Source organism: Micromys minutus (genome assembly GCF_963924665.1).
Source record: "Micromys minutus genome assembly, chromosome: 11".
Lineage (NCBI taxonomy): Eukaryota > Metazoa > Chordata > Mammalia > Rodentia > Muridae > Micromys > Micromys minutus.
In genome coordinates, this window is record NC_137980.1 from 20,184,517 (window position 1) to 20,198,181 (window position 13,665).

General features: G+C 41.2%; 1 protein-coding gene across 2 annotated transcripts in view; it reads right to left on the reverse strand.

Annotated features, from left to right (window-relative positions):
* TNPO1 (transportin 1) overlaps positions 1-13,665 on the reverse strand; it is an 80,051-nt gene that overhangs the window by 37,932 nt on the left and 28,454 nt on the right. For both annotated transcript variants that reach the window (XR_013975234.1, XM_080925086.1), the window contains exons 2-5: positions 12,176-12,289; positions 10,045-10,120; positions 7,092-7,241; positions 2,293-2,399 (exon numbers count right to left, since the gene is read on the reverse strand). Coding sequence is in view for 1 of the 2 variants with exons in the window: in XM_080925086.1 (XP_080781212.1) it covers positions 2,293-2,399; positions 7,092-7,241; positions 10,045-10,120; positions 12,176-12,289 (447 nt within the window). In the remaining variant the exon portion in view is untranslated. The remainder of the gene's footprint in view (positions 1-2,292; positions 2,400-7,091; positions 7,242-10,044; positions 10,121-12,175; positions 12,290-13,665) is intronic.

Genomic DNA, 13,665 nt, shown 5'->3' on the forward strand with positions numbered 1-13,665 from the left:
GCTGTCCTCAGACACACCAGAAGAGGGCATCCGATCCCATTACAGATGGTTGTGAGCCATCATGTGGTTGCTGGGGTTTGAACTCAGGACCTCTGGAAGAGCAGTCAGTGCTCTTAACCACTGAGCCATCTCTCCAGCCCTTAAGTCCATATTTTTATTTTCTTTTTAAATGCTAAGATAAACGTAAAGCTACCTTTTCATAGAAATGTATTTAACCACTCGAATATCCATTTACTTTACGTAACTTATTAATAACTTTAAAGCAATTACATATGAGGCATATATTGGAGACCGACAACAAAATAGTAACAGGACAGAAGATTCAAGCTCACAACTGCACAGCATACTAAGTAGTCAGTTTGTTTTATAACAGCACTAACAAAAAGTACAGCCCTTTAGGGTGATTCTTTTACAATCCCTTTTAGAATTTATAATACCTCAAAAATTAAATTTTGGATTTTAAACTTAAAATCTTATGAAAACTATAAAGTCAGTCTTAGATTTACCATGCTAACCTAATGTAGGTTTTAGCTATCTTAAAATACATATACTTGAATATTAAGATTTTTGCACACAAATTATATTTCTAAAAGGCAATGACTGAAGTCAAATGTTCACTCATTTCCTATGGTGGCAGTAACAATTTCAACCAACCAGTCACCAAAATAACAAAAGAAGAATATATTTGTTTGGTTCTATTTATTTATTTTTTTTTTACAAGACAGGGTTCTCTATGTAGCCCTGGTTGGCTAAAACTCACTCTGGCCTGGAACTAAGACAGCCACCTGCCTCTGCATCCACACTGAGATTAAAGGCTTGTACCACCCACATTATTTATCAGAAGAATACATTTTTAAAAAAGACAAAAAAAAAAAAAAAAGCAAAAATACAAACCACCCCCCAAAAAGCCTGACCAAATTTTCACTAAAAACAAACATCTACAGACTGCAGCATATATCTGGCAATTAATTTTGTTTTGTTTTGTTTTGTTTTTTGAAAAGATTTAAAGTGTATTGGTATTTTGCCTGCATTCTTCCGTGGAACAGGAGTTACAGGTGGTTGTGAGCTGCCACTTGGGTGCTGGGAACTGAACCCAGGTCCTCTGAAGAGCAGCCAGTGCTCCCTATTCTGAGCCATCTCTCCAGCCCCAAGAATTAAGTTTTTTAAGAGTGATTCAAGAGACTCCTTTGACAAAATCTCTCCTCATGTCACTGCTCCTTTAGACAGGCCAAGCTGGTCACAAATGTCATGCTACCTTGTTCCTTTATACCTTCAAGATTTGTTGCTTTAGAACCAAAGCATCTAAACGGTTTCAACACGACAGCTTTCATTCTCAGAGGCAAAGCTAGTTGGATTTCTAGGAGTTCTAGGCCATCCAGAGCTATATTGTGAGACTGTCTCAGAAGGAAGATGGATTCTATTGCTAGTAAATCAAATACACCAGTGCTCATCAACATCAGGAATCTGTTAACAAAGGAACTCTAAGTGAGCATGGTGGCTCCTGTCTATAATCCTCGCATTGGGAGGTAGGTTAGGAGGAAGACCAGAAGAGTTCAAAGTCACTACAAGACTGTCTCAACCCCCCCCCCCCCAAATCCAAACATTTTCTTTATTTCCCCAAACATACACGACAGTTTTATATAATTTACCAGTGGCAAGAAATAAGCAACCCACACACCAAATAAATAAGTAAACACCCAAGAAACTAAAACATGAAATCAAGATCAGAATCAGAACTACTGTATGCTTTAAAATGTTTGAGCCTTGTATTGTATGTCATTAATTTAGAGAAACAAAAAATAATTTATGGTCTGGTGCTTTGGTAAATTTCCGTTTACTTTTGAAGTATGTGAGACATCAGTGAGGGGGCTGGAGAGACTGCTTGCCCGTCATGTAAGAGTGCTCTGGCAGAGGACACAAGTTTGATTCCCAGCACCCACAAAGTAACTCAAAATCATCACCTGCCCCAGTTTGAGGGAAATCTGATGACTTTTTCTGACCTTGAGAGCACCAGACACACATATACATACAGGTAAAACATTTCCACATATACAATTAAAGATTAATTGATTAATTGTAGTATAAACAGCTGCCAATCACATGCATGTAACATTTAAGAGTAACTATAGAAAGACAAAGTATTTCCTTACAGGAAACAGATTTTCGTAAAATTATTCCCAGAAAACCAGTAAAAGGTTACCAAGTACAAAATACACAGGAAGGTTTAGGCTTCTGCATTTCAGGAGCATTTCCCAGAGGTTAACCACGCTATGAAAAGGCAAATGGTGGTACCTCACAGGTGTTGTAGTCTTCAGAATCCAGCAGGCTACAGAGTTTTGGTAAGAGGTCAGGCCAATTCTGCAGTTCTCCCTTGGAGGCTATGGTTGTAATTAAAATACCTAGAAAGACAACACATATCAGTCACCATCACCCTGGCACCGGTGTGTGCTAATGTGCATGTGCGTGTATCACAGCATTAATCAGATGTTTCTCATCTCATTGCCCAATGTCTCCTCCAAATTTTAAAACTTTACCAAACACTTTTACAAAACCCCTACAATTTGCTTTTCTATAACTTATGAGACTTCCACTAATTAAAATAAAATTTCATGAAAATCACCTACAAGTAAACAGAAGACACCAAAATGCCCTCAGCAGTTGAACAATGAGCTTACAAATCTATAAGATTCACAATAAAAGATTCATCAAAAAGCTAAGAATAAGACAGTGGTAGCAGGGGCGGCACATGCTTTGATCCTAACAGAGAAAAGAAGATCTGAGTTCAAGGCCAGCCTGGTCTACAGAGCAAGTTCCAGGACAGACAGGGTTACACAGAGACCAACCACACACACACACACACACACACACACACACACACACACAGAAGAAACTAAGAATAGCTTTCCAACTTGAATTGAAATTACAGTCAAGGACTGCAGCAGGGACAAAAGAAGTGGATGTGTGGCTCACTGGAGAATAATCCAGTATGTCCACATGTTTTAAGAACCTGTGGTGGTTTGAACAGGCTCGGCCCTCACAGATTCAAGTGTCTGAATGCTTGTCCACAGGAAGGAGAACTATTAGGAGGTGTGGCCTTGCTTGAGGAAGTGCGCTGCTGTGGAGGCAGGGCCTTGAGATCTTAAACTTGCTGCCTGCAAATCAAGATGTAGCGCTCAGCTCTTTAGCGCCACCTGCCTGCACACTGCCACGCTTTTAGCCATGGATGAAACCCTAAAACCATGACCCAGCCCAAATTAAACATTTTCCTTCATAAAAGTTGCCTTGGGCACAGTGTTTCTTCACTATCAAAGCACTCTAATGAAGACAGACCCAACCTCATTATGAAATGCTGCAACAGTCCACACTGGTGGTAATTCTAACTAAGCATCTTCTTCTGACTGGACTAATTAAACTGTATTGTGCTCCATCTAATGAGTTGTGTTAACATTTTTCTAACTTAATAAATATATTATCAATTACATAAAACTTGATGGCTGTGGATCTTCCCATAACATGAAGGTATAAACTCTGACAATAGGTAAGTTATGTATAATCTAAGCTGTAAAATGAAAATTTTCTTCATAGGGTTATTCTGAAAATTCAGGAAAACTCATACAAAAATGCCTGGCATCTAACAGATACCCAGTTATTACTGAGCAAGCTACAGAGTGAAGACAAGCCTTAACTTTTTAGTTCTAACAAGGTTATTCTGAGCAATAAGCAAAACTGCTGACGAAGATTTAACTTTTCACCCAGCACAGTTACTGATGCACACCTTTAATCCCGGCACAGGCAGAGGCAGGCAGATCTGTGGGTTGTTCCAGGTCAGCCAGACTACATAGTAGCTTTTATTTTTAGTTTGTCACAAACAAACAACGATTCATCTTTTTAAGAAAGGGAAATCAAGTAGACAAACAAACCGTAAGTCCTGAAAGCCTCTTCCAGCTATCACCCTTACTAATGGCCTTTAGGGGAGAATCAATTTGGTACCAAGACCTTGTTCTTCATGTCGATTAGTCTGTCTTTCCTCAAGCTAAAACAGAAAAGAACACAGGAGTCTGTGCTTACTAAAGCTGTAATCCCAGGCTTGGAAAGTGAAAGCAGGAAGACCATGAGCTCAAGCCAAGTCAGGCTCGGTAGAGAAAGCTTTAATTCCAGCATTGGGGGAAGAGGCAGGCAGATCTATGAGTTCTAGGACAACCTCATCTAGAGGTCTTTCAGAACCAGAGAAAGCCTGTCTCAAATAATCCAACCAAACAAGAACAAAACCAAGCAAAATTTCAGAGAAATCCAGTGTATAAGAGACACATCTACAACTTGAATGGCATTTCCCATGCCAGGGAAACACTGAATGTTGACAGACTGACAAACTCCAACTTATGTGTTCCCACTAAGTCCGTCTACTCCTGACAATACCAAGAGCTGGAAAGAGGAAAATCGACCATGAGAGCTGGGCACAAAGTCACATGCCTGAAAGTCCAACATGCAAGAAATGGGGCAGGATGATCAAGTACGCAGCCTCCTGGACTACCTGAGACTTTATCTCACAAAACCAGGAGGAACAAATATGACAACTGTAATTGTGTTTGGTAATACTTAAATTCTTAAAATCTTAATAATTTAAAATAATACTTTGGCTAATAAGGTTAGTTCTATGAATTAATCTTATATCAAGTTTTCCACTAGTGTACAGTTAGAATGGTAACATTACAAACAAGACATGTATTACTTGATAAGCAATTAATTTAGCTAGTGGATCAGCATACAATCATTAAAACAAAGTACTCCAAATAAATTGGGAAGATTCACAGCAGACAACACACAGAGAAGGAAGAAACTAAATTGGGTACAGTGGGGCACATGCCTGCAGCTACAGCTCAGAATAATGAACAGAAAACAAGATACCATCTCAAAATACATCTTAAGATTTTAAAATCTTTCCTCATGTGAACTAAGATTAACAATTAAAAAAATATATAAATGCCAGTTTTCTTGAAAATGATCATCTTACAATATGCTTGTGTTTATTTTCCGGAAGCAAACAAAACAAAAAACCCAAAAGTTAAAACAAAACTCTCATAATTCTAGGTGACTGCTTCCTGTGAGCCTACCTCCACCACAAAAGTACTTCATTGTGACCTGCACAATAATTTCTCTCCTCCTATTCTATCATCTTTATTCTGCATCAGACCAGGAGGAGAACGGGGGATAACACAATTCTCAAGGTTGCTGTCCCTTGATAATTTCATATCCTCACTACTTTCACCCTCATCCTCTCCTGCCTCTTTTTCTTTACACCCCTTTTCCACATTCATGTCTTCCTTTCGTGACCCAACCTTTGACGCTGTATATACTGGAGCTTTGTGGACCACCAGTGGGCGTACAAATAAAGACAATGACTATACCTCTTCAGGAATATTTCAGACGCCATAGTTCAGCAGGCAGTGAGATCCCATGAGCCCCCACCTCCACCTACGACAGGCTGCTTACAGGACCAATCTGGTACAGTTCCAGGGCAGGAGACCTCAACAGCCATGTCATGCCCAGAAGACAGCACTCTAAAGCCCTTCTCATTAGCTGCCCGTGTTTGCTCACTCTTCCTGCCCTCATTTTCTGGGAAGTTCCCTGAACATTTAGTCAGGGTGTAGACATGTCATATCTGAGCTGAACACTCAACCACCTCTCATGCTCAGCACCATCAACAGCAGTAAATGTCTGAGTACATTGTCACTGTCTCAAACACACCAGAGGAGGGCACTGGATCCTGTTACAGTTGGCTGTGAGTCACTAAGTAGATGCTGGGAATTGAACTCAGGACCTCTAATAACCAGCCAGTACTCACCACTGAGCCATCTCTCCAGGCCAAATCTTCATGTTTTTAAGCTTTTCTTTTATTGTCATGGAGTTCCACTGGCCTTTTATTTTTAATTAATATAAAGCAAATAACTTATCTGGCAAGTCTATTTAACTGGGTAGCTTTATCTAATTAGTATTTCAGACTTTTAAATTACCAGAAATTATGAGCTAGCTATAGTGGCCTATGCCTTAAAACCCAGCATTTGGAGAGGGGGAGAAAGGAGATCTCATTTAATCTGCACACGAAAATGAGGAAATCCACGACTAAATGAAGGCTTTAGCTGTTCTACCCACATTTGATTTGGACTCACAATTATTCTTTAATCATATTCCAGACCTCACTTGGAAACACACTGCACTTACACCTAAAGCTAGATTAAAAACTGTTGGTTATGCTAAAAAATGTCAGTGGTCTCTCACAATCAGAACCAGAGTACATACTGAAAACAAGACCTAAAACCCAACAACTATACAGACTTCAAGAAATACAAATTACAGCCATCAACAGCATTTCTATTTTGAAATAAGAAAACAACAGATAATAATTAATTAGTTCTAAGCTTGATAAGGCTCAGGACAAAGTGTGGTTATAATGCCTATAAGGCCTTGGGTTCAATTCCTAGAATCATGAGGAACAATCCTAAAATAAACTAGCCCAAAGAGTTAGAGAAGAAATGCAGGCTTCATTCGAGGTAAATAGGGACCCTTTTTCTAGCACTTCCAAGCCTCTACAGCTGAGACACTGAACACTATCATTGGACTAAACAGAAATGGCAGGTTTATAATACAACAGTTTAGGAAGCCAAGAATCTCATTTAATTTTTATATTTCACTCATTCCTTGCCTTCAGCTAAATTGCTTTTTCTCAGAGGAAACTAATTTTTTTATCCCATTTTGCTACATTTTCAGTTTTCCCTTGGTTTTAAATGGAGAATCACTAGCCCTGTTATTGAAGCAGATACAGAAGGCTAGCACTGGAAGAGTAAGCATTTAGACTCCTATACTTAAGATCAATGTTGCACCTTAGAGTGACACCGGAAACGACCCAAGGCATTACAGACAATGCCTGGCAACCCTCGATGCCACATTCTAACCATCTTACTAGTTACCAAACTTAGCTTCATTGCATTATGGAGCTGTTACTGCCATGGTGAACGCCATAATCATGCTTTACATAAAGATTTAAAAGGCTATGCTGTATATCCCAACTAGACTTCGTGAGATGGCTTGCTTACCAACAGTGGCTCTGATCAGTGGAGAGGAGTCCCCAATATTATTTAGACATTCACTCTTGATGAAGTCTGTCACACCGTTCGGGAAGTTCTGAAAATGAGCTTTCACATTGTTCTTCAAAATCAGACCGCTCAATGACCGTGTGGGCTCATCTGGAAGAAAGCAGTGGCAGCACTGAATGTTAGAGGAAGTCTGTGTTTCAGGATGTCAAACTGCAACAGAGCCTCTCTCTGTAGCCCTGGCCACCCTGGAGCTCAAGGATCTGCATGCCTCCGCCTCTGGGATTAACAGCATTTTCTACCACTGTCTAGCTTCAACAATAGTTATTTTAAAACAATTTATAGTCAAGATTTCTTTTTGCTATAGTTAGTTTGTAAAAAATTACAAATGATCAAAACTCAGCTCTATAATTTATGGTTGCGGTTTCTCAACCATGGCATTACTGACATTTCCCCTGGAATGACTCTCTGGAGTAGGGCACTGCTCAGTCCATCCTTAAGATGCTTAGTGGTATTAACAGTCATAGATGCCAGCGGCACCTATTCAGAACATGGCAATCTAAAATATTCCTATATAATGCTAAACGTCTCACTGAAAGAAAACTGTTCCTAAGAAGAAGAAAACGAACAAGAAACTTCTGGGTTGGAAAAAACAAAAAGCAAACAAAGATATAAAAGCATCACTTTCATACGCTATGACTGCAATGTTTTCCACTTGTCTGGGAGGAGGGGGGCACAGTAAAGCAAAAATTTCCCTCCCAAAGCATTAAAAATAAATTGACTTTAAAGTTATTTAATGCTCATACTTGTCTTCTGAAAGACCAATTCCTTGCCAGTGCTAACAAATGACGTGAGAGTGCCTGACAGTCTTTTTTTTTTTTTTAAAGATTTGTTTGTTGGGCTGGAGAGATGGCTCAGTGGTTAAGAGCACTGGCTGCTCTTCCAGAGGTCCTGAGTTCAAATCCCAGAAACCACACGGTGGCTCACAACCATCTGTAATGGGATCTGATGCCCTCTTTTGGTCTGTCTGAAGACAGCGACAGTGTACTCATATAAAATAAATAAATAAATCTATAAATCTTAAAAAAAAAAAAGATTTGTTTATTATATGAGTACACTGTCGCTGTTTTCAGACACACCAGAGGGCATCAGATCTCATTACAAATGGTTGTGAGCCACCGTGTGGTTGCTGGGATTTCAACTCAAAGAGACCAGAGACTTCATCCAGCCAACTGATGGGAGCAGATACAGACAAACATTAGGCAGAGGTGAGGAGGAACCAGAGGGTTCAGGGACTTATCAGGAGGATGGAGTCATGGGAATTTGGGAGAGATGAGTGACCCTATAGGAGTCTAACTTGGGTCCTCTGCATGTGTTATGGCTGAGTAGCTTGGTGTTCTTGTGGAGGGAAAAACTATCCTAATAGAAGCTTTCTCTGACTCTTGCCTACTTGTGGGACCCATTTCATCCTTCTGAGTTGCGCCCTGTCCAGTCCTGATGTGATGGTATTGGCCTAATCTTTTATTATAGCTTGCCATACTTATTTGATGTCTCTGGGAGTCCTGTTCATCTGAGGGGAGTGGAAGATCTGTGGTTGAGATATAATATATGAGAGAATGATTAAATACTACCACCAACAACCAACCAACCAACCAACCAACCACTGTATTTTAGCCGAGCCTGGTAACACACACCTTTAATCTCAGCCCTCAGGAGGCAGAGGCAGTTGGAACTAAGTCTGCAGCCAGCCTGGTCTACAGAATGAGTTCCAGAACAGCCAAGGCTGCACTGAAGAGATTCTGTCTCAACTATACCACACACCAAAAAGGTATGTGTGTGATGAGGGGAGGTCTGCAAAGCTACCTCCATGCTACCCTAAAATGAGCTACACCTCCAGCCAAGTGATTAATGATCATCAGTATGTGAGATTTTTCTATACTAACAAAAATAGTATATTCCCAAGTATTCACCAAAGCAGAATAATAATCACTGTTTTAAATCACCAGAGTGTGTATGAATTAGCAAATCTTTCCTTCCATGCGTGCAAGGCTCTGGAGCTGAAATCTTATAGGATCTAAACACCTAGCAGGTATTTTCCAGCTGAGAAAAGCAAGACAGGTTATATGGTCCAGTGTCAGAGTCCAGACAGCTTATACTATAGAGCAATGTTTTTACTATGGCTAAGGTTCTTGTTTAGAGGCTAGAAAACTGCTGACACTTGTGTGAGCACCTGCAGTGAGTTCCAGGAAGAGCAGACATTCAACGCCCAAACGCCATCAAGAGTAGCCCTCACAGTCCCACGAGCTCAGCGAGAGCAATGATCACTGTTTGTTTATTCAAATTTAACACAATACAGATGGTCTGACAAAGAAGCAGTGTTAATGGATATATAATTTGTGAACTAAAGTCCAGAACAATATACGGCATGTATTAGGAATAATTAAAGACCATGTCATTTTAAAAACAGACAAGTAAAAGTAATTAAAATAAAAATTGTATTAGTTAATGACTCCATCACCTGTAAAAAAAACTTTGAAATAGTATATAGCCAGAAGTTAAAATGCAGTTCAGAGATAACAATTACTGGATGGTAGTGTTTTCATTTTGGCTATGTGGTTTTTTATGTTTTCCTATAATGAACAGACCCATATATTCAGGTAATATTAAGTTCTGCATTCAATCTGCATACACTTTAAAAAGCCAATCTTTGCTATACTCAGGTACAAACACCAAGGTAGACTATGCGATCCATTTTTCATTTCACACACAACCAGAGACTCTAATGGATGCTGACATAAGAGAAGTCTTTCTACCTCATTACTACAGAAGTAGGACTCTGGCGGCACATTTGACACCCGTCAATTAGACAGCAAGATGGAATCCTGACAGTAATAATTCACAGTATAAGGATCTTAACAGTGTTAAAGATATTTTTAGTTACTTAAGCTCTACTTACCTTCAGATTTTAATTTTGTAAGAACAAAAATCAAGTAGTTGTTAAAATCTGGATATTGATTGAGTTGTTCCAGTTTCTAGAACAAACAGTAGTTAAGGAAATTTCTCTGTATAATCTAGGAAAGAAATTAAGTATTTTAAAAATCTAATAATTTTTAGCCCTCCATTTCCCCTAAGAATAATATTTGCTTTTAAAATCAAATTTGATGTTATGCACAATGCACTAGTGCTTGTTACAATACTGTGATCGATGTATTCAGTAAGACGAGAAGGAAGGGAAGTGTCTGCACGCTCAGTAAAGTACTGTTTGCGCTCAAGAGCTTTTGAGGAAATGAGCAAGATGGCCTTTTTGACAGTTTTTTGGAGTGTAAAAGAAGAGAAGGCCATTTATGCAGTCTCCACAGCGATTCCTCCCAGAGATAGTCTGTCAAATCAACTCCTTTCACCCCAAGATACAATGCACAGGACACTGACTGCCAGGGACATATGCCCTCAATCTTTCAAGCCCCGACTCTTACCCTGTAATGTGCTTGCTAGGAGTGTTTTACCTGCAGAGATTAAGATGTTTTTACTAATGAAATCAAAACTAATTATTAAATATACTAGGCAAACTAAATAGTCTTTTTATATGCTGGAAATGGCCTTAAAATGTCTGGAGTTGGTATGTAAATTCTAGCAAAAGATAACTACTTTTTCCAAATAAAGCCCAAACAAAGATTCTTAGTTTTAGCATGCTGGTGTTAATGTTTATTATTACCTTCTGATAAAGCATGCTTCCATACAACTTAAGACACACACACACACACACATCTATGTGTGTATCTCCAACTGAACAAATCTGTTCTAAGCTAAGGACGCAAAAGAACAGGCCATCCTGAGCACTCTAACCTCCCAGGAGTTGTGATCACAGGGGCACGGCCGTGCTTAATTAATTTGTTCTTTCTCACAGAACATAATATGCTCTCAATACCCAGAGTAAACTGTACATTGACGACTGGACTGGCCCTAGCACCATACTTGGTATATAATAGGTACTTAAAACAAGAAAGTAAAATACTCAGTGCTACAGAAACTACAATGCAATTCTGGACTTACTACTTACATTCTTTCAACTTGAACAGCCCACAGAACTATGACAACACAAATTAAGACTGATCTACATCATGTTCAGATAAAAAGCTCAACTATATACAAAGCTACTATTTTCCCTAGCAGTCAAAAGGTATTCAAACAAAATGGCTTTTTAAACAATCCAAGTAGCTCCACGTCACTATCCCATCCACTTTTAATGGAACAGTCATACTCATTCATCTACTGGAGGGAGGACTGAGGTTATAGCAATGCAGTACTTCTTGAAACCCCCCAGTAATGTCACTTCTGTGGATTTTTAAAAACTGAAATAAGCTCAAACACCAGGATCTTATTTAATTTACTAAATTCCCTACTAGGTGACTTTACTCCTTACAGGAAAGCATTACAAGGGAATCTAGTGTGAAGACAACAACTCTAAGTTCTTAAAGAATTAACTTGCTTGAATTTAACAAGGCTGCTGTCTGCGTGTTTGTTCCCCTTCTGGAGCCTGCAGCTCTCTCCATCTGCAAACGCACCACCTTTCTCCAATTGTGGCAACAGGACCGGTACATCAGCACTCAACACACAGCAACCCCTTGTTTAGCAGTAGTCTATCCAGCCTTGGGCCAAAGCTTTTAAGGTGCAAACACCACTGGAGCGCCAGAAGAGGCTGCAACAGGTGTTCCCTCGAGCACCGCAGTCGCCGGCCATTCAGGCGCGGCTGGAGAAAGCCCCGGGCCCTGTCTTCAGTTCAAACCCCGCGCCAGCTCCACCCCCGGCCGCCTTGCCGCCCCGCTCAGCCCCGCTCGCAGGCCCGCCACCCCCGCCCCACAGATCATTGTGTGAGCCCCGCAGCTCCCGCTCGGCGGCGGCGGCGGGGACGTGGCGGCGCGGCACGTGTGGCCTCCCCGGCGGCGGCCCGGAAGCGGCGGCCGAGCCCCACGCGGCGGCGGCGGGCCTGGCGGGCTGCGGCCGCGTGCACGAGGCCGGCGGGGTGGGGGCCGCGGCCCAGAGGGGCGGCGGGCGGCGCCGCCAGGCCGGGCACCGAACGGCAAGGATACTTGTTGCACGGTCCTCTGGATGGTGGTGTCTGGGGACTGGGACTCCTTGAGCAGCTGCAGGATCTGCTGAAGCCCTTGCTCGTCAGGTTTCCACTCATACTCCATCTTGGTTTGCTGCAAATAAAGCCAGACACAGGAAGAGACGAGCAGATGTTAGTCCCACGCAGAGGCCCGCCGCGCGTCCGCGCACCCACCCGCTGCCCGCCGCCCAGCCCCAACCCCAGCCCCAACCGAGGCTCGGACCCGAAGCCTGGCCGGACTGCTCCGCAGCTCCGCGCCAACGTCCGCTGTGTCTGTGCTGTGCGCCGCGGCCGCCTCGAGCACCAGGAGCTGACCAGACTGAGTCACCACGAATTTGCAATCTGGCCCCAAGATCCGCTCACGGGAGCCCCCTGGGTCCTAGTGCCACGGAGCATTCCCAGACCAACCCAACTCAGGAAGCCAAGCTGCTTGCACGAAGGCGGCTCAAAAGCAAGCCCCTGCGAAGCCTCAGCAGAAATCTGATTCGCGTTATTATTTTAAATAAGTATGGTGAAATGATGACGGCGACTTTCGGAATAGGAGAAACTTCCTCTGACAGTTCAATAGTGAAAATAAAAACAGTTGCACTTCAACCTAATATAAAATGCGATATTAGTCGTTCAAATAAAATACTGAGGGCGCGCTGCAATTATAACCACACATCAAAAACATTAAATGCAACCTTTATGGAACTTTAATGGAAAAAAAATTCACCCTTTCATAACCTTCAACTTATGAACTCAGTAAGTGAAATAAATTCCATCACGAAATAACTGCCTTACACAGAAGTCTGTGGAATGAAGGATAAACAAGAAAAACCATGTAAATTACAATAGGGTAGTGTTTAGTTCTGTTAAAAGTATTCCCTACCCCACCCCCGGCGCCCCATTTGACTCTAAAACGTAGTAATTTGTATTTGCCCTCACGAAGCGGACACGGCGGGCTGTGCACATTACTGCAAAGGTAATGTAGTTGTGGAGACAGGGAAGTAAGCGTGAGCGCATCCGCTACAGAAAACAGACTGCTGTATCAACGACAGCCTCATTAAAACTAAACGAACAAAATAAAACTCCAGTATTAACTGTGAATTATTTTTAATAACCAAACCTGAGAGGCTTGGTGAAGGAGAGAATTTTTAATCAACTCTACTATACAATGGTTTAGCAATTTCAGCTAGTAAAAGCCCTTTCTAGCAGGTTATTTCTCTGCCCTCATCTTCTTACAATCCTCTATTTGACCTTGCCCGGTCTTTCATTTTTTAAAACGTTTTTCCCTCCTCTCCACGGTTTTGTGCTTTATATCTCTAACATGACTTTGCTTTAACATCTTCTATTGTCTCTTAAACCAGGCAAACACAATCAATTGTTCTTACAAAATTAACAAAGCACCCAACAACTACAAACCCACAACTCTCATCTGGACATTATTGCTATTATTATAACAAATATACTATAGTACTGATTTTATTC